General features: G+C 45.6%; 2 protein-coding genes across 2 annotated transcripts in view; one reads left to right on the top strand and one right to left on the bottom strand.

The window, feature by feature from the left end:
- LOC109886307 (ubiquitin thioesterase ZRANB1-like) overlaps positions 1-9799 on the top strand; it is a 46213-nt gene extending 36414 nt beyond the window's left edge. The window contains exons 8-11 of the mRNA XM_031815806.1: positions 1286-1406; positions 2283-2412; positions 5937-6166; positions 8097-9799. Of these exons, the coding sequence (XP_031671666.1) occupies positions 1286-1406; positions 2283-2412; positions 5937-6166; positions 8097-8312 (697 nt within the window). The 3' untranslated portion in view covers positions 8313-9799. The remainder of the gene's footprint in view (positions 1-1285; positions 1407-2282; positions 2413-5936; positions 6167-8096) is intronic.
- A 2573-nt stretch (positions 9800-12372) lies between these two features.
- Positions 12373-13388, bottom strand: LOC116360852 (early nodulin-75-like). The gene is made up of 2 exons (XM_031815823.1): positions 13095-13388; positions 12373-12942 (listed from the first exon to the last, which is right to left on the bottom strand). The coding sequence occupies exons 1-2, from the start codon at positions 13386-13388 to the stop codon at positions 12373-12375; spliced, it is 864 nt and encodes a 287-aa protein (XP_031671683.1).
- Between the last annotated feature and the right edge of the window lie 12713 nt (positions 13389-26101).

Below are 26101 nucleotides of genomic sequence, written 5' to 3'. Positions count from 1 at the left end.
GTTATATTGGATCCCTGGTAGGCAGTTACATCTGTAGGAGATGAGATGATGGCTACTGCTGTATCGCTGGTTCTTTGGGTTGTATTGGATCCCTGGTAGGCAGTTACATTGGGTTGTATTGGATCCCTGGTAGGCAGTTACATTGGGTTGTACTGGATCCCTGGTAGGCAGTTACATTGGGTTGTATTGGATCCCTGGTAGGTAGTTACATTGGGTTGTATTGGATCCCTGGTAGGTAGTTACATTGGGTTGTATTGGATCCTTGGTAGGCAGTTACATTGGGTTGAATTGGATCCCTGGTAGGTAGTTACATTGGGTTGTATTGGATCCCTGGTAGGTAGTTACATTGGGTTGTATTGGATCCCTGGTAGGTAGTTACATTGGGTTGTATTGGATCCTTGGTAGGCAGTTACATTGGGTTATATTGGATCCCTGGTAGGCAGTTACATCTGTAGGAGATGAGATGATGGCTACTGGTGTATCGCTGGTTCTTTGGGTTGTATTGGATCCCTGGTAGGCAGTTACATTGGGTTGTATTGGATCCCTGGTAGGCTGTTACATTGGGTTGTATTGGATCCCTGGTAGGCAGTTACATTGGGTTGTATTGGATCCCTGGTAGGCAGTTACATTGGGTTATATTGGATCCCTGGTAGGCAGTTACATTGGGTTGTATTGGATCCCTGGTAGGCTGTTACATTGGGTTGTATTGGATCCCTGGTAGGCAGTTACATTGGGTTGTATTGGATCCCTGGTAGGCAGTTACATTGGGTTATATTGGATCCCTGGTAGGCAGTTACATTGGGTTGTATTGGATCCCTGGTAGGCAGTTACATTGGGTTATATTGGATCCCTGGTAGGTAGTTACATCTGTAGGAGATGAGATGATGGCTACTGCTGTATAGCTGGTTCTTTGGGTTGTATTGGGTCCCTGGCAGGTAAAGCTAATGAGATGTTGTTCTGTGTTCCAGGTTCTACACACGGTGGGAGTCGTGGTATTGAAATGTTGTTCTGTGTTCCAGGTTCTACACACGGTGGGAGTCGTGGTATTGAGATGTTGTTCTGTGTTCCAGGTTCTACACACGGTGGGAGTCGTGGTATTGAGGTGTTTGTTCTGTGTTCCAGGTTCTACACACGGTGGGAGTCGTGGTATTGAGATGTTGTTCTGTGTTCCAGGTTCTACACACGGTGGAAGGAGTGGGAGTCGTGGTATTGAGGTGTTTGTTCTGTGTTCCAGGTTCTACACACGGTGGGAGTCGTGGTATTGAGATGTTGTTCTGTGTTCCAGGTTCTACACACGGTGGAAGGAGTGGGAGTCGTGGTATTCTCAGAGCTTTGGTCTCCACTTCTCCCTCCGAGAAGAACAGTGGCAGGAGGACTGGGCCTTCATACTCTCTCTGGCCAGCCAGGTAACTCACTCTCTCTCACTCACTCACTCACTCACTCACACACACACACACACACACACACACACACACACACACACACACACACACACACACACACACACACACACACAGACACAGACACAGACACAGACACAGACACAGACACAGACACACACACACACAGACACACACACACACACACACACACACACACACACACACACACACACACACACACACACACACACACACACACACACACACACACCAGCCTTTCTATCCCCTGTATTATAAAATGTAATATTATTGGAGGTACATGGTTTATCTGATCAGAGTTCTACATTATGCAGCTGTCACTATCATGACCAAATCATGTGACAGCACCTCAAATGGATTGAAATGCTAATGGCAGTCCAGTGACTTGAATGGGATTTGTGCCACCAATGCTAAAAACATTAGCATGTGTGAAAAGTGCCATGGAAACTAAAGCGGAGCACGGATTGCTGTCGTACCTTGTCCATGGACTGCTGACAGGATAAGGAAACCAATGTAATTTGGGTAGACTATCCCTTTAAGCCTTCCATTGTGAGGAGACTGAAGTACTGTAGTACATTGAATATCTCCTAATCGCCAATCTCATGCCTGTCTGCCTGTTTGTCTGTCTACCTGTCTACCTATCTGTCTAACTGTCTGTCTGCCTGTCTACCTGTCTGCCTGTTTGCCTGTCTGTCTGTCTGCCTGCCTGTCTGTCTGCCTGCCTGTTTTCCTGTCTGCCTGTCTGTCTTCCTGTCTGTCTGTGTTCATGTCTGCCTGTCTTCCTGTCTTCCTGTCTTCCTGTCTGCCTGCCTGCCTGCCTGTCTGTCTGTTTTCCTGTCTGTCTGTCTGTCTTCCCCACAGCCTGGTGCCAGCCTGGAACAGACTCACATCTTTGTTCTAGCACACATTCTTCGTCGACCAATCATCGTGTACGGAGTGAAGTATTACAAGAGTTTCCGTGGAGAAACTTTAGGCTACACTCGTTTCCAAGGTGAGTGGAGAGACGTTAGGCTACACTCGTTTCCAAGGTGAGTGGAGAGACATTAGGCTACACTCGTTTCCAAGGTGAGTGGAGAGACGTTAGGCTACGCTCGTTTCCAAGGTGAGTGGAGAGACGTTAGGCTACACTCGTTTCCAAGGTGAGTGGAGAGACATTAGGCTAGACTCGTTTCCAAGGTGAGTGGAGAGACGTTAGGCTACGCTCGTTTCCAAGGTGAGTGGAGAGACGTTAGGCTACACTCGTTTCCAAGGTGAGTGGAGAGACGTTAGGCTACGCTCGTTTCCAAGGTGAGTGGAGAGACGTTAGGCTACACTCGTTTCCAAGGTGAGTGGAGAGACGTTAGGCTACGCTCGTTTCCAAGGTGAGTGGAGAGACGTTAGGCTACACTCGTTTCCAAGGTGAGTGGAGAGACGTTAGGCTACGCTCGTTTCCAAGGTGAGTGGAGAAACGTTAGGCTACGCTCGTTTCCAAGGTGAGTGGAGCTACTTAACGGGTTCTAGCTATAACTCACATCTATATAAGTAGACCAGTCAGTCTGACCCCAGACCTGTAGAGAGAGAGATAGAGACACACACGTCATGTCATTATAGAGTGGGTGGCAGGATTTTAACAACCTGGACCCTGCATGTGAAATAGTGTGTTGTTATCAGACCGGAGGAAGCTGTAGATAGAGACTGTGTGTGTGTTATTAGACCAGAGGAAGCTGTAGATAGAGACTGTGTGTTATTAGACCAGAGGAAGCTGTAGATAGAGACTGTGTTGTTATTAGACCAGAGGAAGCTGTAGATAGAGACTGTGTGTTATTAGACCAGAGGAAGCTGTAGATAGAGACTGTGTTGTTATTAGACCAGAGGAAGCTGTAGATAGAGACTGTGTGTTATTAGACCAGAGGAAGCTGTAGATAGAGACTGTGTGTTATTAGACCAGAGGAAGCTGTAGATAGAGACTGTGTGTTATTAGACTAGAGGAAGCTGTAGATAGAGACTGTGTGTTATTAGACCAGAGGAAGCTGTAGATAGAGACTGTGTTATTAGACCAGAGGAAGCTGTAGATAGAGACTGTGTGTTATTAGACCAGAGGAAGCTGTAGATAGAGACTGTGTGTGTTGTTATTAGACCAGAGGAAGCTGTAGATAGAGACTGTGTGTTGTTATTAGACCAGAGGAAGCTGTAGATAGAGACTGTGTGTTATTAGACCAGAGGAAGCTGTAGATAGAGACTGTGTGTGTTGTTATTAGACCAGAGGAAGCTGTAGATAGAGACTGTGTGTTATTAGACCAGAGGAAGCTGTAGATAGAGACTGTGTGTTATTAGACCAGAGGAAGCTGTAGATAGAGACTGTGTGTTATTAGACCAGAGGAAGCTGTAGATAGAGACTGTGTGTTATTAGACCAGAGGAAGCTGTAGATAGAGACTGTGTGTTATCAGACCAGAGGAAGCTGTATCATGAGGTGTGTCTCTGTCTCTGTCTAAACTGAGCCTACATATGAAACCTTATAGGAACAACATATCAGCCCATAGCAGAGTTGTATGTGCGTTGTGGGCGCGAGGGGCCCAGGAGTGGGGTTGCCATGCATGGTTGCTGGGTAACATTAAAACAACATAGCTCTCCATGTAAATCCATTTCCTTTCATGTTCCAAATAGACTACAGTTAATAGAAAGGCCCTAGCAACCAATGCAGCAACACTAGATCATGAAAGGACCAATCAAGGACCTCGTTGGGGGAATAAGTGTTTTCATTTGCTATTATTTTGGGATCAAATCAAATCTTAATAAAATGTAATTTATGTAGACTTTTACCGCGGAATGCTACGAGCCCTTTCCCAACAGTGCAGTTAAAAAGTAAGAAAATTAGCAAATTGATAAAAAGAAAATTGTAACACAATAAAATAACAACGAGGCGATATACAGTCGATATACAAGGAGTAGCTGTACCGAGTCAGGGTACTGGGGTACGAGGTAGTAGTGAGTCACGAGGTAGTAGTGAGTCAGGGTCCTGGGGAACGAGGTAGTAGTGAGTCGGGGTCCTGGGGAACGAGGTAGTAGTGAGTCGGGGTCCTGGGGAACGAGGTAGTAGTGGGTCAGGGTCCTGGGGAACGAGGTAGTAGTGAGTCACGAGGTAGTAGTGAGTCAGGGTCCTGGGGAACGAGGTAGTAGTGAATCGGGGTCCTGGGGAACGAGGTAGTAGTGAGTCGGGGTCCTGGGGAACGAGGTAGTAGTGGGTCAGGGTCCTGGGGAACAAGGTAGTAGTGAGTCAGGGTCCTGGGGAACAAGGTAGTAGTGAGTCAGGGTCCTGGGGAACAAGGTAGTAGTGAGTCAGGGTACGAGGTAGTACTGAGTCGGCGTACTGGGGTACGAGGTAGTACTGAGTCGGGGTCCTGGGGAACGAGGTAGTAGTGAGTCACGAGGTAGTAGTGAGTCAGGGTCCTGGGGAACGAGGTAGTAGTGAATCGGGTCCTGGGGAACGAGGTAGTAGTGAGTCGGGGTCCTGGGGAACGAGGTAGTAGTGGGTCAGGGTCCTGGGGAACAAGGTAGTAGTGAGTCAGGGTCCTGGGGAACAAGGTAGTAGTGAGTCAGGGTCCTGGGGAACAAGGTAGTAGTGAGTCAGGGTACGAGGTAGTACTGAGTCGGCGTACTGGGGTACGAGGTAGTACTGAGTCGGGGTACTGGGGTACGAGGTAGTACTGAGTCGGGGTACTGGGGTACGAGGTAGTACTGAGTCGGCGTACTGGGGTACGAGGTAGTACTGAGTCGGGGTACTGGGGTACGAGGTAGTAGTGAGTCGGCGTACTGGAGTACGATGTAGTAGTGAGTCGGGGTACGAGGTAGTAGTGAGTCAGGGTACGAGGTCGTAGTGAGTCGGGGTACGAGGTAGTAGTGAGTCGGTGTACTGGGGTATGAGGTAGTAGTGAGTCGGGGTACTGGGGTACGAGGTAGTAGTAAGTCGGGGTACTGGGGTACGAGGTAGTACTGAGTCGGTGTACTGGGGTATGAGGTAGTAGTGAGTCGGGGTACTGGGGTACGAGGTAGTAGTGAGTCGGCATACTGGAGTACGATGTAGTAGTGAGTCGGGGTACGAGGTAGTAGTGAGTCGGCGTACCGGGGTACGAGGTAGTAGTGATTCGGCGTACTGGGGTACGAGGTAGTAGTGAGTCGGCGAACTGGAGTACGAGGTAGTAGTGAGTCGGCGTACTGGGTACGAGGTAGTAGTGAGTCGGCGTACTGGGGTACGAGGTAGTTGGGATATTGATTGAGGTAATATGTACGTGTAGGTTTGGTTAGGTTATTTTTAGTACTATGTACATAGGTAGGAGAGAAAGGCATAAAGTCCGGGTAGCCATTTGATTAACTGATAGAGACACTGACCTGTCTCTCTACCTGTACAGGTGTGTACCTTTCTGAGACTGACCTGTGTCTCTACCTGTACAGGTGTGTACCTGTCTGAGACTGACCTGTGTCTCTACCTGTACAGGTGTGTACCTGTCTGATACTGACCTGTCTCTCTACCTGTACAGGTGTGTACCTGCCCCTGTTGTGGGAGCAGAGCTTCTGTTGGAAGAGTCCCATCGCCCTGGGTTACACACGCGGACACTTCTCTGCCCTGGTCGCCATGGAGAACGACGGCTACGACAATCGCGGCGCGGGCGCCAACCTCAACACTGACGATGACGTCACCGTAACCTTCCTGCCGCTGGTGGACAGCGAGAGGAAACTGCTGCACGTACATTTCCTGTCTGCACAAGAGGTAACATTAACTCTTAGCCTACATTCCCCCCCCCCGAGGAAATCTAATTACATAATATTTAAATCCATCTGTTTAAACTAGAGAGATGTTTTTTGGGGGGGCGTCTCAACCCGCCGATATCGACCTTCCGCATCTACAGTGAAAAGTGGGACAGTAAAGTGACAGTTATTAATGTATGTGGGTATAACTGACAGTTATTAATGTATGTGGGTATAACTGACAGTTATTAATGTATGTGGGTATAACTGACAGTTATTAATGTATGTGGGTATAACTGACAGTAAAGTGACAGTTATTAATGTATGTGGGTATAACTGACAGTTATTAATGTATGTGGGTATAACTGACAGTTATTAATGTATGTGGGTATAACTGACAGTAAAGTGACAGTTATTAATGTATGTGGGTATAACTGACAGTAAAGTGACAGTTATTAATGTATGTGGGTATAACTGACAGTAAAGAGACAGTTATTAATGTATGTGGGTATAACTGACAGTAAAGTGACAGTTATTAATGTATGTGGGTATAACTGACAGTTATTAATGTATGTGGGTATAACTGACAGTAAAGTGACAGTTATTAATGTATGTGGGTATAACTGACAGTAAAGTGACAGTTATTAATGTATGTGGGTATAACTGACAGTTATTAATGTATGTGGGTATAACTGACAGTTATTAATGTATGTGGGTATAACTGACAGTTATTAATGTATGTGGGTATAACTGACAGTTATTAATGTATGTGGGTATAACTGACAGTAAAGTGACAGTTATTAATGTATGTGGGTATAACTGACAGTTATTAATGTATGTGGGTATAACTGACAGTAAAGTGACAGTTATTAATGTATGTGGGTATAACTGACAGTTATTAATGTATGTGGGTATAACTGACAGTTATTAATGTATGTGGGTATAACTGACAGTAAAGTGACAGTTATTAATGTATGTGGGTATAACTGACAGTTATTAATGTATGTGGGTATAACTGACAGTAAAGAGACAGTTATTAATGTATGTGGGTATAACTGACAGTTATAAATGTATGTGGGTATAACTGACAGTTATAAATGTATGTGGGTATAACTGACAGTTATTAATGTATGTGGGTATAACTGACAGTAAAGAGACAGTTATTAATGTATGTGGGTATAACTGACAGTAAAGTGACAGTTATTAATGTATGTGGGTATAACTGACAGTTATTAATGTATGTGGGTATAACTGACAGTTATTAATGTATGTGGGTATAACTGACAGTAAAGAGACAGTTATTAATGTATGTGGGTATAACTGACAGTAAAGCGACAGTTATTAATGTATGTGGGTATAACTGACGGTGGCTACTGATAGTGGCTAATATTTAACACGATATAAATTATACTAAAATACAGTGAAAAGTCTGGACATATAATGAGAACATTCTAGAAATCTCGAAATAACTCGGTAGGTTTGGTGCTGTACTGTCATTTGGGCATGGCTACAGAAGCCTACAGCTTGGCTCTCCACATTTCATTCCTGCAAGGTTATAAAAGCCAGCATTTCATAAACGTCACTGTGGAAATGGTGACGTGCTTCAGTTCGCTGCCATGTGGCTGGTTTCTTATTGGTCTCCAGCGATCAGAAGGTAAAAATCCACTAAATCTATTAAACATTAGTAACACCTGATCTTTCCATGACAGCCTGACCAGGTGAATCCAGGTGAAAGCTATGATCCCTTATTGATGTCACTTGTTAAATCTACTTCAATCAGTGTAGATGAAGGGGAGGAGATGGGTTAAAGAAGGATTGTTAGACCTTGAGACGTGGATTGTGTATGTGTGACATTCAGAGGGTTTATGGGCAAGACAAAGATTGTAATTATTTCCAATGTGTGTCTCTCTCTCTCTCTCTCTCTCTCTCTCTCTCTCTCTCTCTCTGTCTAGATGGGTAACGAGGAGCAGCAGGAGAAGTTGTTGAGGGAGTGGCTGGACTGCTGTGTAACGGAGGGAGGCATGTTGGCCGCAATGCAGAAGTCGTCCCGTCGACGTAACCACCCGCTGGTCACACAAATGGTGGAGAACTGGCTGGATGGATATCGACAGATCTGTCCCTGCGCCTCTCTCTCCGACGGGGAGGAGGAGGAGGAGGAAGATGAGTGAAGGAGGGAAGGACACAGTGACACAGACACAGGAGAGGGTGACCAAGAGGAGGATGTGGCGTCACTGGATGGGACTCGAGACCACTAGCATCCTTCATACGGTACCATACGCCTCCTCACCTCAAGAGAGAGAGGATCCACGGTCTTCTGCGCTGCCGTCTGAGGCTGTATCCCAAAGCACATAGGGTTCTGGTCAAAAAAGTCGTGCACACTATATAGGGGAATAGGTTGGCATTTGGGATGCAGGCGGAGCGATCAATGGTCTTTCACTCTGCCGTCTCAGAAGCACTGAAGAGAGGAGACCTGCTCTGGTTCTGAAAGAACTCTTGGAACACATTCTAGAATCTCCTCAACAAACCATGGCAACAACAATGGGTGCGTTCATAAATTCACTCTGGAGTGCGTTGTCAGTTCGTAAATTCACTCTGGAGTGCGTTGTCAGTTCGTAAATTCACTCTGGAGTGCGTTGTCAGTTCGTAAATTCACTCTGGAGGGCGTTGTCAGTTCGTAAATTCAGAACGCACACTGGAACGCTCTGGCCGAGGAGTAGGGTTGATCTGAGCGTCCTGACCTCACAACGGCAATCAAGCACACAAGCTAACTGGCTAAAGTTGGTTAGCTTGCTAGCTACTTCCAGACACATAATGAGAGAACAGCTCACTCTGACCATGTTACTCTCCACAGCAGAGCTGGTTAGGCTGTTTACATGTTATCCAGAGCGTTGGTGACTGTAACTGTGCTGCTGACAACAATTTAATTACGCTTTTCTTTTTGCAGAGGTTTACTGACACCGGTCATATTCAACGGGTGTGTTGCGTGTTTATAAATGAATCAGTTATTCTGCCCTCTGTCACACGGACGACATTCTGTTCTGAAATGGGAGTAGATCGCCAGAGGGACTTTACGAACGCACCCAAGGACAAACAAAACCACCAAGTAGCGACCCATATTATTTCAAATAAAGAACTATAGTTTGTGAAATGTTAATCGTCTTTAAAATATTTAGTTTAGTGTTTTTTTTCTCCCATTTTCCCCCAGTGTAATTATTTATCCATCATTGATAATAATGCATGAGTTGTATAAATGATGTACTAGGAAACAAAGTGATTACCAGCATCAAAGTGGAAGACAGGAATCCTCATTGACTATCACTACTATGGACGTCTACCTACGAAACCACATCACTAAATACATTTTTCTCTAAACTTTTCCCGCTGCCTATTTTGTGATTGAGAATACTTGCCGTTTTCAATCCACCGGAGAGACGTAAGCGCTCTCTCTCTCTCTCTGTCTCTCTCTCTCTCTCTGTCTCTCTTTCTTTCTCTCTCTCTCTCTCTCTCTCTCTCTCTCTCTCTCTCTCTCTCTCTCCAAACTTAAAAGACGCCGACGTCATGAAATTAAACTGTTCTATTTAGAAGATTGTAAATGCGAACAGAATTTAGCTGAAAGCTAAATCAGAGTTATTAAAGAGACTTCTCATCCCACAAATGTGTCTACAAGGTTCACCAGGAAGAGCATCTGTTTTTCTGCATCCTTTATCCCTGCATCCTTTAAAAAGTTGGATGGTTAAAACTGTGTTTAGGAGAGCGAGGGAGAGCGGGGGAGAGAGAGAGAGAGGGGCACAGGGAGAGAGCGAGAGAGGCACAGGGAGAGAGAGAGAGGGGCACAGGGAGAGAGAGAGGGGCACAGGGAGAGCGAGAGAGGGGCAAAGGGAGAGAGAGAGAGAGGGGCACAGGGAGAGCGAAAGAGAGGGGCACAGGGAGAGCGAGAGAGAGGGGCACAGGGAGAGCGAGAGAGAGGGGCACAGGGAGAGCGAGAGAGAGGGGCACAGGGAGAGAGAGAGAGGGGGGCACAGGGAGAGCGAGAGAGAGGGGCACAGGGAGAGCGAGAGAGAGGGGCACAGGGAGAGCGAGAGTGAGGGGCACAGGGAGAGAGAGAGAGAGAGGGGCACAGGGAGAGAGAGAGAGAGAGGGGCACAGGGAGAGAGAGAGAGAGAGGGGCACAGGGAGAGCGAAAGAGAGGGGCACAGGGAGAGTCGAGAGAAGTTGGATCGTACAACTATTTATTTGTTTAGGAGAGAGAGGCAATGAGAGGGCGGGGGGCAGAGAGAGGGTGAGGGGGGGGCAGAGAGAGGGTTGAGGGGGGGGGCAGAGAGAGGGCGAGGGCGGGGGGCAGAGAGAGGGCGAGGGCGGGGGGCAGAGAGAGGGTGAGGGGGGGGCAGAGAGAGGGCGAGGGGGGGGCAGAGAGAGGGTGAGGGGGGGGCAGAGAGAGGGCGAGGGGGGGCAGAGAGAGGGTGAGGGGGGGGCAGAGAGGGTGAGGGGGGGGGCAGAGAGAGGGCGAGGGGGGGGGCAGAGAGAGGGCGAGGGGGGGGGGGCAGAGAGAGGGTGAGGGGGGGGGCAGAGAGAGGGTGAGGGGGGGCAGAGAGAGGGTGAGGGGGGGGGCAGAGAGAGGGTGAGGGGGGGGCAGAGAGAGAGAGGGGGGGGCAGAGAGAGAGAGGGGGGGGGGCAGAGAGAGGGTGAGGGGGGGGGCAGAGAGGGTGAGGGGGGGGGCAGAGAGAGGGCGAGGGGGGGGCAGAGAGAGGGCGAGGGGGGGGGGGCAGAGAGAGGGGGGGGGGGGGCAGAGAGAGGGTGAGGGGGGGGCAGAGAGAGGGTGGGGGGGGGGGGCAGAGAGAGGGGAGTTTGATACTTTATCTCTTGGTTTTCCTGTGTTTTTGTTTGATTATTTTCATCCTTTCTGTGAGGAGAAAACCTGTACGATGATGTTCCAGCGGAGGATTGATATCATGGTGGGAGAAGAGATGGGCCTTAAACTCAGCTGATTTTCTAAAAGGAGTCCATTAAAGGGACAGTTCACCCAAATTACAAACTCACACAATTGATTTGCTTTACCCTGTAAGCAGTCTAATGGAAAAAGGTATGACGGCAATCCATGATTTGGTTTTAATTTCCCGACACTGTTTTAGCATTTTTTTGGCACAAATCCCATTCACGTTATTAGCATTTCTTTGGCACAAACAACCTCACATGCTGACTAGACCGATGCAGATGCGCGTTGGCAGTTTGGAAATAGAGCCAAGTAGCCAAACAGACGCTCATTAATTTGCACAAGTAGTTTAGATGACGTGCTGCAAGTCCCGCCACTCTACTCATTGGTTTTTAGGAGCATATATACCCATGATTGAAAGATGAACTGAAGTTCACACTCCAGTCCAGTTGGTGGCGGTAAAGCACCTTAAAGTTGGTTACCAACCGCCATATAAAGTCCACAGAAGAAGAAGATAATGATCACTATAAACCAACTCGGGTTCCCCTTTTATCTGTGGATTAATTGTCCGAGTAGAGAACACACGATATAGTGTGACTCAAAATGGGTCAAAATTCTTGAAAGATCCAGGGGGAAAAAAAAGGTGCTTGTGCATTTCAGGTAAAATAACAACCCAATGTTTATAAATTGGCTGAGAACGCGTTCTCATTTACAGCAACGACCTGGGCAATAGTTACAGGGGAAAGGAGGGAGCTAGCTAAAATGCTTGGAGCATAAAATTAAAAAGGTTTTGTCAGATATTATTCATCCTAATCAGACAGTTTTTTTTTTTTACATGGACGATACATTGGAGATGATATAAGACAAGTACTGGAAACAATAGAATACTATGAAATATCGGGGAAAACCAGGTCTGTTATTCAGAGTTGACTTTGAAAAGGCTTTTGATAAAGTACGACGAGTTTATAAATAAATGCCTGGAAAATTATCTCTTATGAAATGGTTTAAAGGTATGTATAGTAGGTGTAAAATAACAAATAATGGCTACATCTCAAAGTTTTAAACTGTCAAGAGGAGTAAAACAAGGTTGTCCACTATCAGCATATCTATTTATTATTGCCATCGAAATGTTAGCTGTTAAAATCAGATCCAACAATAATATTAAGGGATTAGAAATCCAGGGGTTAAAAACAAAGGTGTTATTGTACTCTGATGATTCATGTTTTCTTTTAAATCCACAATTAGAATCTCTCCACAGCCTCATAGAGGATCTAGAAACGTTTTCTAACCTCTCTGGATTAAAACCAAATGGGGGGGATTGAACCTCCTCTGGTACGGTGTGGGGGGATTGAACCTCCTCTGGTACAGTGTGGGGGGGATTGAACCTCTGGTACGGTGTGAGGGTATTGAACCTCCTCTGGTACGGTGTGGGGGGATTGAACCTCCTCTGGTACGGTGTGGGGGGATTGAACCTCCTCTGGTATGGTGTGGGGGGATTGAACCTCCTCTGGTATGGTGTGGCGGTATTGAACCTCCTCTGGTACGGTGTGGGGGGATTGAGCCTCCTCTGGTATGGTGTGGGGGGATTGAACCTCCTCTGGTACAGTGTGGGGGGATTGAACCTCCTCTCGTACGGTGTGGGGGGATTGAACCGCCTCTGGTATGGTGTGGGGGGATTGAACCTCCTCTGGTACAGTGTGGGGGGATTGAACCTCCTCTGGTACGGTGTGGGGGGATTGAATCTCCTCTAGTATGGTGTGGGGGGATTGATCCTCCTCTGGTACAGTGTGGGGGGATTGATCCTCCTCTGGTACAGTGTGGGGGGATTGATCCTCCTCTGGTACGGTGTGGAGGGGATTGAACCTCCTCTAGTATGGTGTGGGGGGATTGAACCTCCTCTGGTATGGTGTGGGGGTATTGATCCTCCTCTGGTACGGTGTGGGGGGGATTGAACCTCCTCTGGTACAGTGTGGGGGGATTGATCCTCTGGTATGGTGTGTGGGCATTGATCCTCTGGTACGGTGTGGGGGGATTGAGCCTCCTCTGGTATGGTGTGGGGGGATTGAACCTCCTCTGGTACAGTGTGGGGGGATTGAATCTCCTCTCGTACGGTGTGGGGGGATTGAACCGCCTCTGGTATGGTGTGGGGGGATTGAACCTCCTCTGGTACAGTGTGGGGGGATTGAACCTCCTCTCGTACGGTGTGGGGGGATTGAACCGCCTCTGGTATGGTGTGGGGGTATTGAACCTCCTCTGGTATGGTGTGGGGGTTATTGAACCTCCTTTGGTACAGTGTGGGGGGATTGAACCTCATTTGGTACAGTGTGGGGGGATTGAACCTCCTATGGTACGGTGTGGGGGATTGAACCTCCTATGGTACGGTGTGGGGGGATTGATCCTGTGGTATGGTGTGGGGGTATTGAACCTCCTCTGGTATGGTGTGGGGGAGATTGAACCTCCTCTGGTATGGTGTGGGGGGATTGAACCTCCTCTGGTATGGTGTGGGGGGATTGAACCTCCTCTGGTACGGTGTGGGGGGATTGAACCTCCTCTGGTACGGTGTGGGGGGATTGAACCTCCTCTGGTATGGTGTGGGGGGATTGAACCTCCTCTGGTACGGTGTGGGGGGATTGAACCTCCTCTGGTACGGTGTGGGGGGATTGATCCTCCTCTGGTACGGTGTGGGGGTATTGATCCTCTGGTACGGTGTGGGGGGATTGAACCTCCTCTGGTATGGTGTGGGGGGATTGATCCTCCTCTGGTACGGTGTGGGGGTATTGATCCTCTGGTATGGTGTGGGGGGATTGATCCTCCTCTGGTACGGTGTGGAGGTATTGATCCTCCTCTGGTACGGTGTGGGGGTATTGATCCTCTGGTACGGTGTGGGGGGATTGAACCTCCTCTGGTATGGTGTGGTGGTATTGGTCCTCCTCTGGTATGGAGTGGTGGTATTGATCCTCCTCTGGTACGGTGTGGGGGGTTTGATCTTCCTCTGGTACGGTGTGGGGGGATTGTACCTCCTCTGGTATGGTGTGGGGGGATTGATCCTCCTCTGGTACGGTGTGGGGGGATTGAACCTCCTCTGGTGACGGGAACCAAAACTCACACTGCCCCCTGGTGACAGGAACCAGAACTCACACTGTCCCCGCTATTGTAGCTGGGGATTTTTAACAAAGCTCGTACCGTCCTATAGGCAGAAACTCAAACAGAATGTACCCATGACTAGAACCATTCAACGCTGGTCTGACCAATCGAAATCAACGCTTCAAGATTGTTTTGATCACGTGGACCGGAAAATGTTCTGGGAAGCCTCAGACAATAACATCGATTTATACATCGATTTATACTCTGACTCGGTGAGTGAGTTTATTAGCGAGTGCATTGGAGATGCTGTACCCCACTGTGACTATTAAAACCTACCCCAACCAGAAACCGTGGATAAACGGTGGCATTTGAAAGGTCAAACCACCTCATTCAATCATGTAAAGAGGTCGGGGAAAATGGCCGAATATAAACAGTGTAGTTATTCCCTCCGCAAGGCAATCAAACAAGTGAAATGTCGGAATAGGGACAAAATGGAGTCGCAATTCAACAGCCCAGACACGAGACGTATGTGGCCGGGCCTACAAGCATATACGGACTACAAAAAGAAAACCAGCCACGTTACGGAAATCGACATCTTGCTTCCAGACAAACTAAACACCTTTTTTGCCCGCTTTGAGGATTATTCAGTGCCACCGACGCGACCCCCTACCAAGGACTGCGGGCCCCCCCTATCCTCTGTGGCCGACGAGAGTAAGACATTTAGACGTGTTAACCCTCGCAAGGCTGCTGGCCCAGACGGCATCCCTAGCTGCGTCCTCAGAGCATGAGCAGAACAGCTGGCTGGTGTGTTTTACGGGCATGTCTCCACATGCTTCAAGATGGCCACCATTGTTCCTGTAAGGCAAAGATGGTCAGTCATTTAGTTCAGTTATCGCCCCGTAGCTCTCACTTCTGTCATCATGAAGTGCTTTGAGAGACTAGTCAAGGATCATATCACTGCCATCCTAGAACCACTTCAGTTTGCCCCAACAGGTCCACAGACGATGTAAACGCCATCACACTGCCCACTGCCCTGTCCCATCTGGACAAGAGGAATACCTTGTAAGAAGGCTGTTCATTGACTACAGCTCAGCATTCAACACCACAGTACCCTCCAAGCCCATCATTAAGCTTAAGGAACAACAAACAGTTTTATTTTAGCTTAATATAATACATTAATAAAATCAATTTAGTCTCAAATAAATAATGAAACATGCTCAATTTGGTTTAAATAATGCAAAAATCAGTGTTGGAGAAGAAAGTAAAAGTGCAATATGTGTCATGTAAAAAAGCTTAAGTTTACGTTTAAGTTCCTTGCTCAGTTTTTACTTTTTTGGAGAAATGTCCTCTGGTCTGATGAAACAAAAATAGAACTGTTTGGCCATAATGACCATCGTTATGTTTGGAGGAAAAAGGGGGAGGCTTGCAAGCCGAAGAACAGCATCATGTTGTGGGGATGCTTTGCTGCAGTAGGGACTGGTGCACTTCACAAAATAGATGGCATCATGAGGAGGGGAAATTATGTGGATATATTGAAGCAACATCTCAAGACATCAGTCAGGAAGTTAAAGCTTGGTTGCAAATGGGCCTTCCAAATGGACAATGACCCCAAGCATACTTCCAAAGTTGTGGCAAAATGGCTTAAGGACAACAAAGTCAAGGTATTGGAGTGGGCATCACAAAGCCCTGACCTCAATCCGATAGAAAATGTGTGGGCAGAACTGAAAAAGTGTGTGCGGGCAAGGAGGCCTACAAACCTAACTTTTTTACACCAGCTCTGTCAGGAGGAATGGACCAAAATGCACCCAACTTATTATGGGAAGCTTGTGGAAGGCTACCCAAAATGTTTGACCTTGTGAACATAATCCCTAGCTGTGTGTTGCCACTTTCCATGTTGTCTTGTGAGGTAACACTGTTTCTTTTATATATTAAAAAAAAATGTATTTTATTTTATTTTTTGCTATTTGTGCTATTGCTCTGTTTGCATGCTACGTGTTGCTTGTCTAATGTTTCTCTGTCTGCATTGTCATGATTGTCCTGATCAGGTCAGGTTACAGGAGACCACAACTCTACAGATTATCTCTCAACCCCAACAGAGGAGGAGAGATCCAGGGGTCTGAAGATGTGGGGGGTTTATGACCCCTCACGCCCATGGTAAGTCTTAGGCCACAGATTCCTTTTGTCCTGTTACTATGGAGAACATCAGAACATTAAACATGAACTAAAGGGACTTTGGAACAATGGTTTCTGTTAGCCACAATGGTGGTCATGACGATAGATGGAATATGAAAATGTATGTCGTTTTTGTTTTGTTATTAAAGGTGAATAGATGATGTTATTACGAAAACATTGTAACGTTTAAGGCTTTTCCTAGTATATGCTTGATGTTTATACATTGTACGTTGTGTGGAAAATGTCCAAATCAAAGAGAATGTTTTGGTAAAGATGAAATGTGAAGTTAGTTGTCTAAAATTGGATTGGAGTAAAATCTAGACCTTGCCCATAACTTGGTACGCTCAGAGAATTGCCCTAAAGGCGGTCACGCCCACTTCTGACCTGAGGGTATAAAACCTGTGAGTGAAGAATTTACAGATAGACTACGTGACCCAAGCTGCAGCCGAGGTCTAAAAAAGTCAACAAACCCAAAATGCAACACAAGTTTAAAGACAAAGAAATATTTTTCTACCCAAGCTTCGGATGAGTAGCTGTGTCTAAGCGGATGAATTCAAGCCGCACCACCTAGCCTCCACTCCTCATCGAATCGGGGTATCTACACTGTTTCATTCCTACGCTGTGAGCTCTGAGCAACAGAGCTGTCTGTCCTCAGAAGAGCCCTTCCAGAGCAAGGGCGAGGGAACAGACTTCTAAGCCAAAAGGACACTGACATCGTGAGGACAACCAGAGAGTTGCACCGGAGAAGTGCATCATTGAGCAGCCTGAACGGTCCACGAGGAGACATTCAACATGTAATTACATCATTATATTCTGACCCATAAGAGCAGCAGTTGGGGCAAGGCTAGGGTTAAAATAAGTATAGCTGAAAAATTCACCCAAATGTATATTTCTCTCTTTTAAATCCCCATTTTGGGTGACATGAGCCATAGTGTGTTGGTCCGTTATACTAAGTTCTAATCAATAGCCTAAAATGTGTTTTTGTGTATGTATATCTTTTATCATCATTTTATCTTTCTAGTAAATAAATACTCAACTAAGATTGGTGTGGTCTGAACTCATTGGTGAGATCCGGGTCCGAACTCATTGGTGAGATCCGGGTCCGAACTCATTGGTGAGACCCGGGTCTGTGCAGCTCCCGGATTATGCGACGTTCAGAACGAGACTGTAGAGGAAACTGGTTAATTAGCGGCTGTTGTAAAATCGATATTCTGATATTCTTTGAGTTAATTTGGAAAATAGAAACTCAATAAAACTAATTTTCCCATGGTGCCCCAGGTTAATGAGTTAATAATCGCTTGATTCAGTTAATCACGCAATTTAGAAACCTTTAATCATTCGATGAGCAACAGTCGTCACATTAACTAATACAACGTCTTGACAGCATGCTACATGTTGCTTGTCCTATGTTGCTCTGCATGTGCTCTCTGCTCATTGTTTGTTTGTATTTGACTGTAATTGTTTTTTAATAAGCTGCCCAGGGAAATGAGCCAGCTGGCTAAAACCGTCACTTTTATTGAAAAGTTTATTGAAAAGTTTATTTAATGTGCACTGTCCCTGTAAATGTTTTTACAGAAACGCAAATGTGCTTGAAAGCAGCATCCAGATCCATCGGATGTAGTGATCACAATATGGCGGCCATATGTAGGAAAACCACAGTTCTAAAGGCTGGGCCTAATATAGTGTATACGAGGTCATACAATACGTTTTGTGGTGATTCCTATGTTGTTGATGTAAAGAAAATGTGTTGGTGCGTAATGAGGAGCAAATTGACACTGTACTTGACACATTGATTGAAATGGCTTATTTCAGTTACTAATAAGCGTGCACCCATTAAGAAACGAACTGTGAAAACTGTGGATTGATGAGGAATTTAAAAAATTGTATGGTTGAGAGGGACGAGGCAAAGGGAATGGCAAATAAGTCTGGCGGCACAACCGATTGGCAAACGTATTGCACATTTTGAAATCATGTGATTAAACTGAATAAAACGAAGAAACTACACTATGAAACAAAGGATAAATTACATAAAGAATGATAGTAAAAAGCTTTGGAGCATCTTAAATGACATTTTGGGTAAAAGGGCAAACTCAGCTCCGTCATTCATTGAATCAGATGGCTCATTCATCACAAAACCAACTGATATCGCCAACTACTTTAATGAGTTTTTCATTGGCAAGATTAGCAAACTTAGGCATCACATGTCAGCAACAAACGCTGACCCTACACATCCAAGTATATCTGACAAAATTAGGCATCACATGTCAGCAACAAACGCTGACCCTACACATCCAAGTATATCTGACAAAATTATGAAAGACGAGTTGTAATTTAGAAATCTGTTATGTGAATGTGGAAGAGGTGAAAACCATTGTCTATCAACAATGACAAGCCACCGGGGTCTAACAATTTGTATGGAAAAATACTGAGGATAATAGTGGATGGTATTGCCACTCCTTTTTGCAATATCTTCAATCTAACCCTACTAGAAAGTCTGTGCCCTCAGGCCTGGAGGGAAGCAAAAGTAATTCCGCTACCTAAGAATAGTAAAGCCCCCTTTACTGACTCAAATAGACAACCAATCAGCCTGTTTCCAACCCTTAGTAAACCTCTGGAAAAAATTGTGTTTGACCAGATACATTACTATTTTACAGTAAACAAATTGACAACATACTTTCAGCACGTTTATAGGGAAGGACATTCAACAAGCACAGCACTTACACAATTGACGGATGATTGGCGGAGAGAAATTGATGATAAAAAAGAATGTGGGGAATGTTTTGTTAGACTTCAGGGCGGCTTTTGACATTATCGACCAGTCTCTTGCTGGAAAAATGCGTTATGGCTTTTCACCCCCTGCTATATTGTGAATAAAGAGTTACCTGTCTAACAGAACACAGAGAGTGTTCTTTAATGGAAGTCTCTCCAACATAATCCAGGTAGAATCAGGAATTCCCCAGGGCAGCTGTTTAGGCCCCTTTACTTTACTAACGACATGCCACTGGCAATGAGTAAAGCCAGTGTGTATATGTACGTGGGTGACTCAACACTATACACGTCAGCTACTACAGCGACTGAAATTACTGCCACGCTTAACAAAGTGCTGCAGTTAATTTTAGAATGGGTGGCAAGGAATACGTTTCCTAAATATACACTCTGCCATCTGCCCGCTACAGTTGAAAACGGGATTCATTCATGAAGACCACACTTCTCCAGCATGCCAGTGGCCATCGGAGGTGAGCATTTGCAGTCTGTTCAAGACCCTGGTGAGGAGGACAAACACGCAGATGAGCTTCCCTGAGACGGTCATATTCAGGTCCTGATTGGTCCACAAGATTATTTGACACGTCCAATAGTGTTATTTGACGTGTATCTTTTTTTTGACACGCAAAGATCCAAACATCCTTTTTTTGACACGCAAAGACCCAAACATCCTTTTTTTGATACGCAAAGACCCAAACGGCGTTCCATAGAATTCCTGGTTGAGCATGAAATGACTGAGGAATGAAACAGCACAGCAAGTAAGTGAAAGAAATGGGTTTGGATTATATTTTACTGGTAATGGGGACATACGGAAATGCCAACAAAATAACTTTTGGGTCACTATGGTGTGTGTAACCTTTATTTAAATCAGTTAAGAACAAATTCTTCTTATTTACAATGACGGCCTACTAGGGAACAGTGGGGTTAACTGCCTTGTTCAGGGGCAGAACGACAGATTTTTACCTTGTCAGCTCAGGGATTTGATCCAGCAACATTTCGGTTACTGGCCCAACACTCTAACCGCTAGGCTACCCTGCCACCCCAGGAAGATGTTAGATGACGGAGTCATATGCTTTTAAACAATCTCTCACACACACACAGCTAAATCTCAATCATTTTTATTTTATTTGAGCCGTACTGAATGATAAATGATCACCTTGCACAAGTAACAAATATTCACACTAAAATAAAACCTACTGCTGGCTGACTGTCTCTTCTTTTGCTATTGCTGGGACACAGTTTCCTAGTACTCTGACCGAGTACAGAGTTAATTCCAATGGAACTTTTAACAGGCATTTATGTATTATCGTGAATAACTAACGGCTATCAACCAATCAGCATCCAGGATCCAAACTACCCGTTTTATATTAGAGTAAATAGCAACGTCCTTCAATAGCACGAAGAAGAGAGGAGAAGGATGGAGGGATCACATGGGGACTAATGGGTTATAGGAACATTGAACTAGGCGATACAAATCTAACAGGACAAATCTAGCAAAACTCTTTTTAAACACCAAAAAATGGGGGGGATGTGCCTCATCATATAAAAATACCACAATGGAGTATAGAGGGAGAATATCCAGAACTACCCACATTATTGGAAGCAATTTTTGGGGAGGGGAAATGATATCTGCAAAAAAAAAAGGGTGTTTTCCTGAGTCATAAAAGGAAATGAAAGTTGAGCTTGAACCCTTTTCCTGATCACAAGAGATCAATCAATCAGAGATGTGTAGTGTGGCTCGACACAACTAAATCACCTCGCTGGGAGAGTCACAAGCGGTTTCCTTTCGCCGTCAGTAGAGAGAGAGTTAGTCAGACTTGCTTGTCCATTTGCAAGGAGACCCATAAAAAATGTTATTTTGCCAAACAGAGAGAAAAACAGACACGGTGTCCTCTTGCAAAACAGTTAAAATCACAAACATCCTCTTTAGTGAATAATAAACATTGTTTATCTTGACAGCTGCACAAAATGTATTCTTATCCAATAATGAACAGCAAATGACGTCCTCTCCTTTTGCTGACAGTGAGATGTGTCACACACACTGTCTTTCAGGATAGACACAGGGCTATCTGAGGGAATAGTCCAGTTTCATGTTGAGGTTCAAAGAGAGAGAGAGAGAAGTGAAAGAGAGAGAGGCAGATGAAGGGAGAGAGAGAGAGAGAGAGACAGATGAAGTGAGAGAGAGAGAGAGAGAGAGAGAGGCAGATGAAGAGAGAGAGAGAGAGATGCAGATGAAGAGAGAGAGAGAGAGATGAAGGGAGAGAGAGAGTAGGGCTGGGAATCTGTATAAACGCTGTCGACAGCTTGTTAATATAAACGCTGCATGTGTCGGCTCAGAAATGGCTTTTAAAAAAAACCCACAATGCTTATAATTCACGATCAGATTGAATCCTAAATCTCTGAGAGGAGTGGAGTCCCTCCGTAATAAAACTGAACTGACTCCTGTTGTCTCTGGAGCGCCGTGTGCAACTCAACTCCCAATCAGTCCGATAACGATTAACTACAATCAGACCGTTGTCTCTGGAGCGCCGTGTGCAACTCAACTCCCAATCAGTCTGATAACGATTAACTACAATCAGACTGTTGTCTCTGGAGCGCCGTGTGCAACTCAACTCCCAATCAGTCTGATAACGATTAACTACAATCAGACTGTTGTCTCTGGAGGGCCGTGTGCAACTCAACTCCCAATGAGTCTGATAACGATTAACTACAATCAGACTGTTGTCTCTGGAGCGCCGTGTGCAACTCAACTCCCAATCAGTCTGATAACGATTAACTACAATCAGACTGTTGTCTCTGGAGGGCCGTGTGCAACTCAACTCCCAATGAGTCTGATAACGATTAACTACAATCAGACTGTTGTCTCTGGAGCGCCGTGTGCAACTCAACTCCCAATCAGTCTGATAACGATTAACTACAATCAGACTGTTGTCTCTGGAGCGCCGTGTGCAACTCAACTCCCAATCAGTCTGATAACGATTAACTACAATCAGACTGTTGTCTCTGGAGCGCCGTGTGCAACTCAACTCCCAATCAGTCTGATAACGATTAACTACAATCAGACTGTTGTCTCTGGAGCGCCGTGTGCAACTCAACTCCCAATCAGTCTGATAACGATTAACTACAATCAGACTGTTGTCTCTGGAGCGCCGTGTGCAACTCAACTCCCAATCAGTCTGATAACGATTAACTACAATCAGACTGTTGTCTCTGGAGCGCCGTGTGCAACTCAACTCCCAATGAGTCTGATAACGATTAACTACAATCAGACTGTTGTCTCTGGAGCGCCGTGTGCAACTCAACTCCCAATCAGTCTGATAACGATTAACTACAATCAGACTGTTGTCTCTGGAGCGCCGTGTGCAACTCAACTCCCAATCAGTCTGATAACGATTAACTACAATCAGACTGTTGTCTCTGGAGCGCCGTGTGCAACTCAACTCCCAATCAGTCTGATAACGATTAACTACAATCAGACTGTTGTCTCTGGAGCGCCGTGTGCAACTCAACTCCCAATGAGTCTGATAACGATTAACTACAATCAGACCGTTGTCTCTGGAGCGCCGTGTGCAACTCAACTCCCAATGAGTCTGATAACGATTAACTACAATCAGACTGTTGTCTCTGGAGCGCCGTGTGCAACTCAACTCCCAATGAGTCTGATAACGATTAACTACAATCAGACTGTTGTCTCTGGAGCGCCGTGTGCAACTCAACTCCCAATGAGTCTGATAACGATTAACTACAATCAGAACTTACAAATGCCATAATAATGTATTAAAGTTGTGTTTTTAGCTGCCCTTTGGATTAAACCTCAAAATCTGATGTTCTCTGATGGTTTTTAACCACGACTCGGGATTCAATCCCATCGCGCTTCTGTCGGCTGTGCAATCTTTAACCCCCTAGAGTCGATGTCCGTGATCCCACGGAAATTCAATTTGCAAAATCAATAAAAATATATCCCCATCAAATCTGTCTGTTTAAGAGATATATATGTATATATATATTTTTTGCATGGGCTGTGTCTCAATCCACAGCATCCACCTGTGGCAGCCTTCTGCATCTGGAAGGTGGCCGAGCTGCTGGGTGTTTGTCAGACCAAGAGACGTCCCAAAAATGGGGCTTCTCAAGAAAAACGAACGGGTTTGACCTACAAAACTACTGGACAAAAATATAAACACAACAATTTGAACAATTTTGCTGAGTTACAGTTCATATAAGGAAATCAGTCAATTGAAATAAATAAATTAGGCCGTAATCTATGAATTTCACATGAATGGGCAGGGGCACAGTCACAGCCTTTGCCCTCCCAGGCTCCCCAGTGGGTGGGCCTTTGCCCTCCCAGGCCCACCCACTGGGGAGCCAGGCCCTGCCAATCAGAGTGACTTTTTCCCCACAAAAGGGCTGTATTACAGACTGAAATACTCCTCAGCTTCATCAGCTGTCTCCGGATGGGGGGGGTCTCAGACGATCCCGCAGGTGAAGAAGCCAGATGTGGAGGTCCTGGGCTGCTGTGGTGTCCTGGGCTGCTGTGGTGTCCTGGGCTGCTGTGGTGTCCTGGGCTGCTGTGGTGTCCTGGGCTGCTGTGGTGTCCTGGGCTGCTGTGGTGTCCTGGGCTGCTGTGGTGTCCTGGGCTGCTGTGGTGTCCTGGGCTGCTGTGGTGTCCTGGGCTGCTGTGGTGTCCTGGGCTGCTGTGGTGTCCTGGGCTGCTGTGGTGTCCTGGGCTGCTGTGGTTACTTGTTGTGAGGCCGGTTGGACCAGCTATGTTTGTCCTCTGTTCTCACAGGGGCCCCATCTATAATATATTACATCAGTTGTCCTCTGTTCTCACAGGGGCTCCATCTATAATATATTACATCAGTTGTCCTCTGTTCTCACAGGGGCCCCATCTATAATATATTACAGTTGTCCTCTGTTCTCACAGGGGCTCCATCTATAATATATTACAGTTGTCCTCTGTTCTCACAGGGGCTCCATCTATAATATATTACAGTTGTCCTCTGTTCTCACAGGGGCTCCATCTATAATATATTACAGTTGTCCTCTGTTCTCACAGGGGCCCCATCTATAATATATTACAGTTGTCCTCTGTTCTCACAGGGGCTCCATCTATAATATATTACAGTTGTCCTCTGTTCTCACAGGGGCTCCATCTATAATATATTACAGTTGTCCTCTGTTCTCACAGGGGCTCCATCTATAATATATTACAGTTGTCCTCTGTTCTCACAGGGGCCCCATCTATAATATATTACAGTTGTCCTCTGTTCTCACAGGGGCTCCATCTATAATATATTACATCAGTTGTCCTCTGTTCTCACAGGGGCCCCATCTATAATATATTACAGTTGTCCTCTGTTCTCACAGGGGCTCCATCTATAATATATTACAGTTGTCCTCTGTTCTCACAGGGGCTCCATCTATAATATATTACATCAGTTGTCCTCTGTTCTCACAGGGGCTCCATCTATAATATATTACAGTTGTCCTCTGTTCTCACAGGGGCCCCATCTATAATATATTACAGTTGTCCTCTGTTCTCACAGGGGCCCCATCTATAATATATTACAGTTGTCCTCTGTTCTCACAGGGGCTCCATCTATAATATATTACAGTTGTCCTCTGTTCTCACAGGGGCTCCATCTATAATATATTACATCAGTTGTCCTCTGTTCTCACAGGGGCTCCATCTATAATATATTACAGTTGTCCTCTGTTCTCACAGGGGCTCCATCTATAATATATTACAGTTGTCCTCTGTTCTCACAGGGGCTCCATCTATAATATATTACAGTTGTCCTCTGTTCTCACAGGGGCTCCATCTATAATATATTACAGTTGTCCTCTGTTCTCACAGGGGCTCCATCTATAATATATTACAGTTGTCCTCTGTTCTCACAGGGGCTCCATCTATAATATATTACAGTTGTCCTCTGTTCTCACAGGGGCCCCATCTATAATATATTACATCAGTTGTCCTCTGTTCTCACAGGGGCCCCATCTATAATATATTACATCAGTTGTCCTCTGTTCTCACAGGGGCTCCATCTATAATATATTACAGTTGTCCTCTGTTCTCACAGGGGCCCCATCTATAATATATTACATCAGTTGTCCTCTGTTCTCACAGGGGCTCCATCTATAATATATTACAGTTGTCCTCTGTTCTCACAGGGGCCCCATCTATAATATATTACAGTTGTCCTCTGTTCTCACAGGGGCTCCATCTATAATATATTACAGTTGTCCTCTGTTCTCACAGGGGCCCCATCTATAATATATTACATCAGTTGTCCTCTGTTCTCACAGGGGCCCCATCTATAATATATTACATCAGTTGTCCTCTGTTCTCACAGGGGCCCCATCTATAATATATTACAGTTGTCCTCTGTTCTCACAGGGGCTCCATCTATAATATATTACAGTTGTCCTCTGTTCTCACAGGGGCTCCATCTATAATATATTACATCAGTTGTCCTCTGTTCTCACAGGGGCTCCATCTATAATATATTACAGTTGTCCTCTGTTCTCACAGGGGCTCCATCTATAATATATTACATCAGTTGTCCTCTGTTCTCACAGGGGCTCCATCTATAATATATTACAGTTGTCCTCTGTTCTCACAGGGGCCCCATCTATAATATATTACAGTTGTCCTCTGTTCTCACAGGGGCTCCATCTATAATATATTACATCAGTTGTCCTCTGTTCTCACAGGGGCTCCATCTATAATATATTACATCAGTTGTCCTCTGTTCTCACAGGGGCTCCATCTATAATATATTACAGTTGTCCTCTGTTCTCACAGGGGCCCCATCTATAATATATTACAGTTGTCCTCTGTTCTCACAGGGGCTCCATCTATAATATATTACAGTTGTCCTCTGTTCTCACAGGGGCTCCATCTATAATATATTACATCAGTTGTCCTCTGTTCTCACAGGGGCCCCATCTATAATATATTACAGTTGTCCTCTGTTCTCACAGGGGCTCCATCTATAATATATT

The sequence above is a fragment of the Oncorhynchus kisutch genome, unplaced genomic scaffold (assembly GCF_002021735.2).
Source record: "Oncorhynchus kisutch isolate 150728-3 unplaced genomic scaffold, Okis_V2 scaffold635, whole genome shotgun sequence".
Lineage (NCBI taxonomy): Eukaryota > Metazoa > Chordata > Actinopteri > Salmoniformes > Salmonidae > Oncorhynchus > Oncorhynchus kisutch.
The sequence above is the reverse complement of the archived record's forward strand: the minus strand, read 5'-3'. Positions and strand labels throughout refer to the sequence as shown.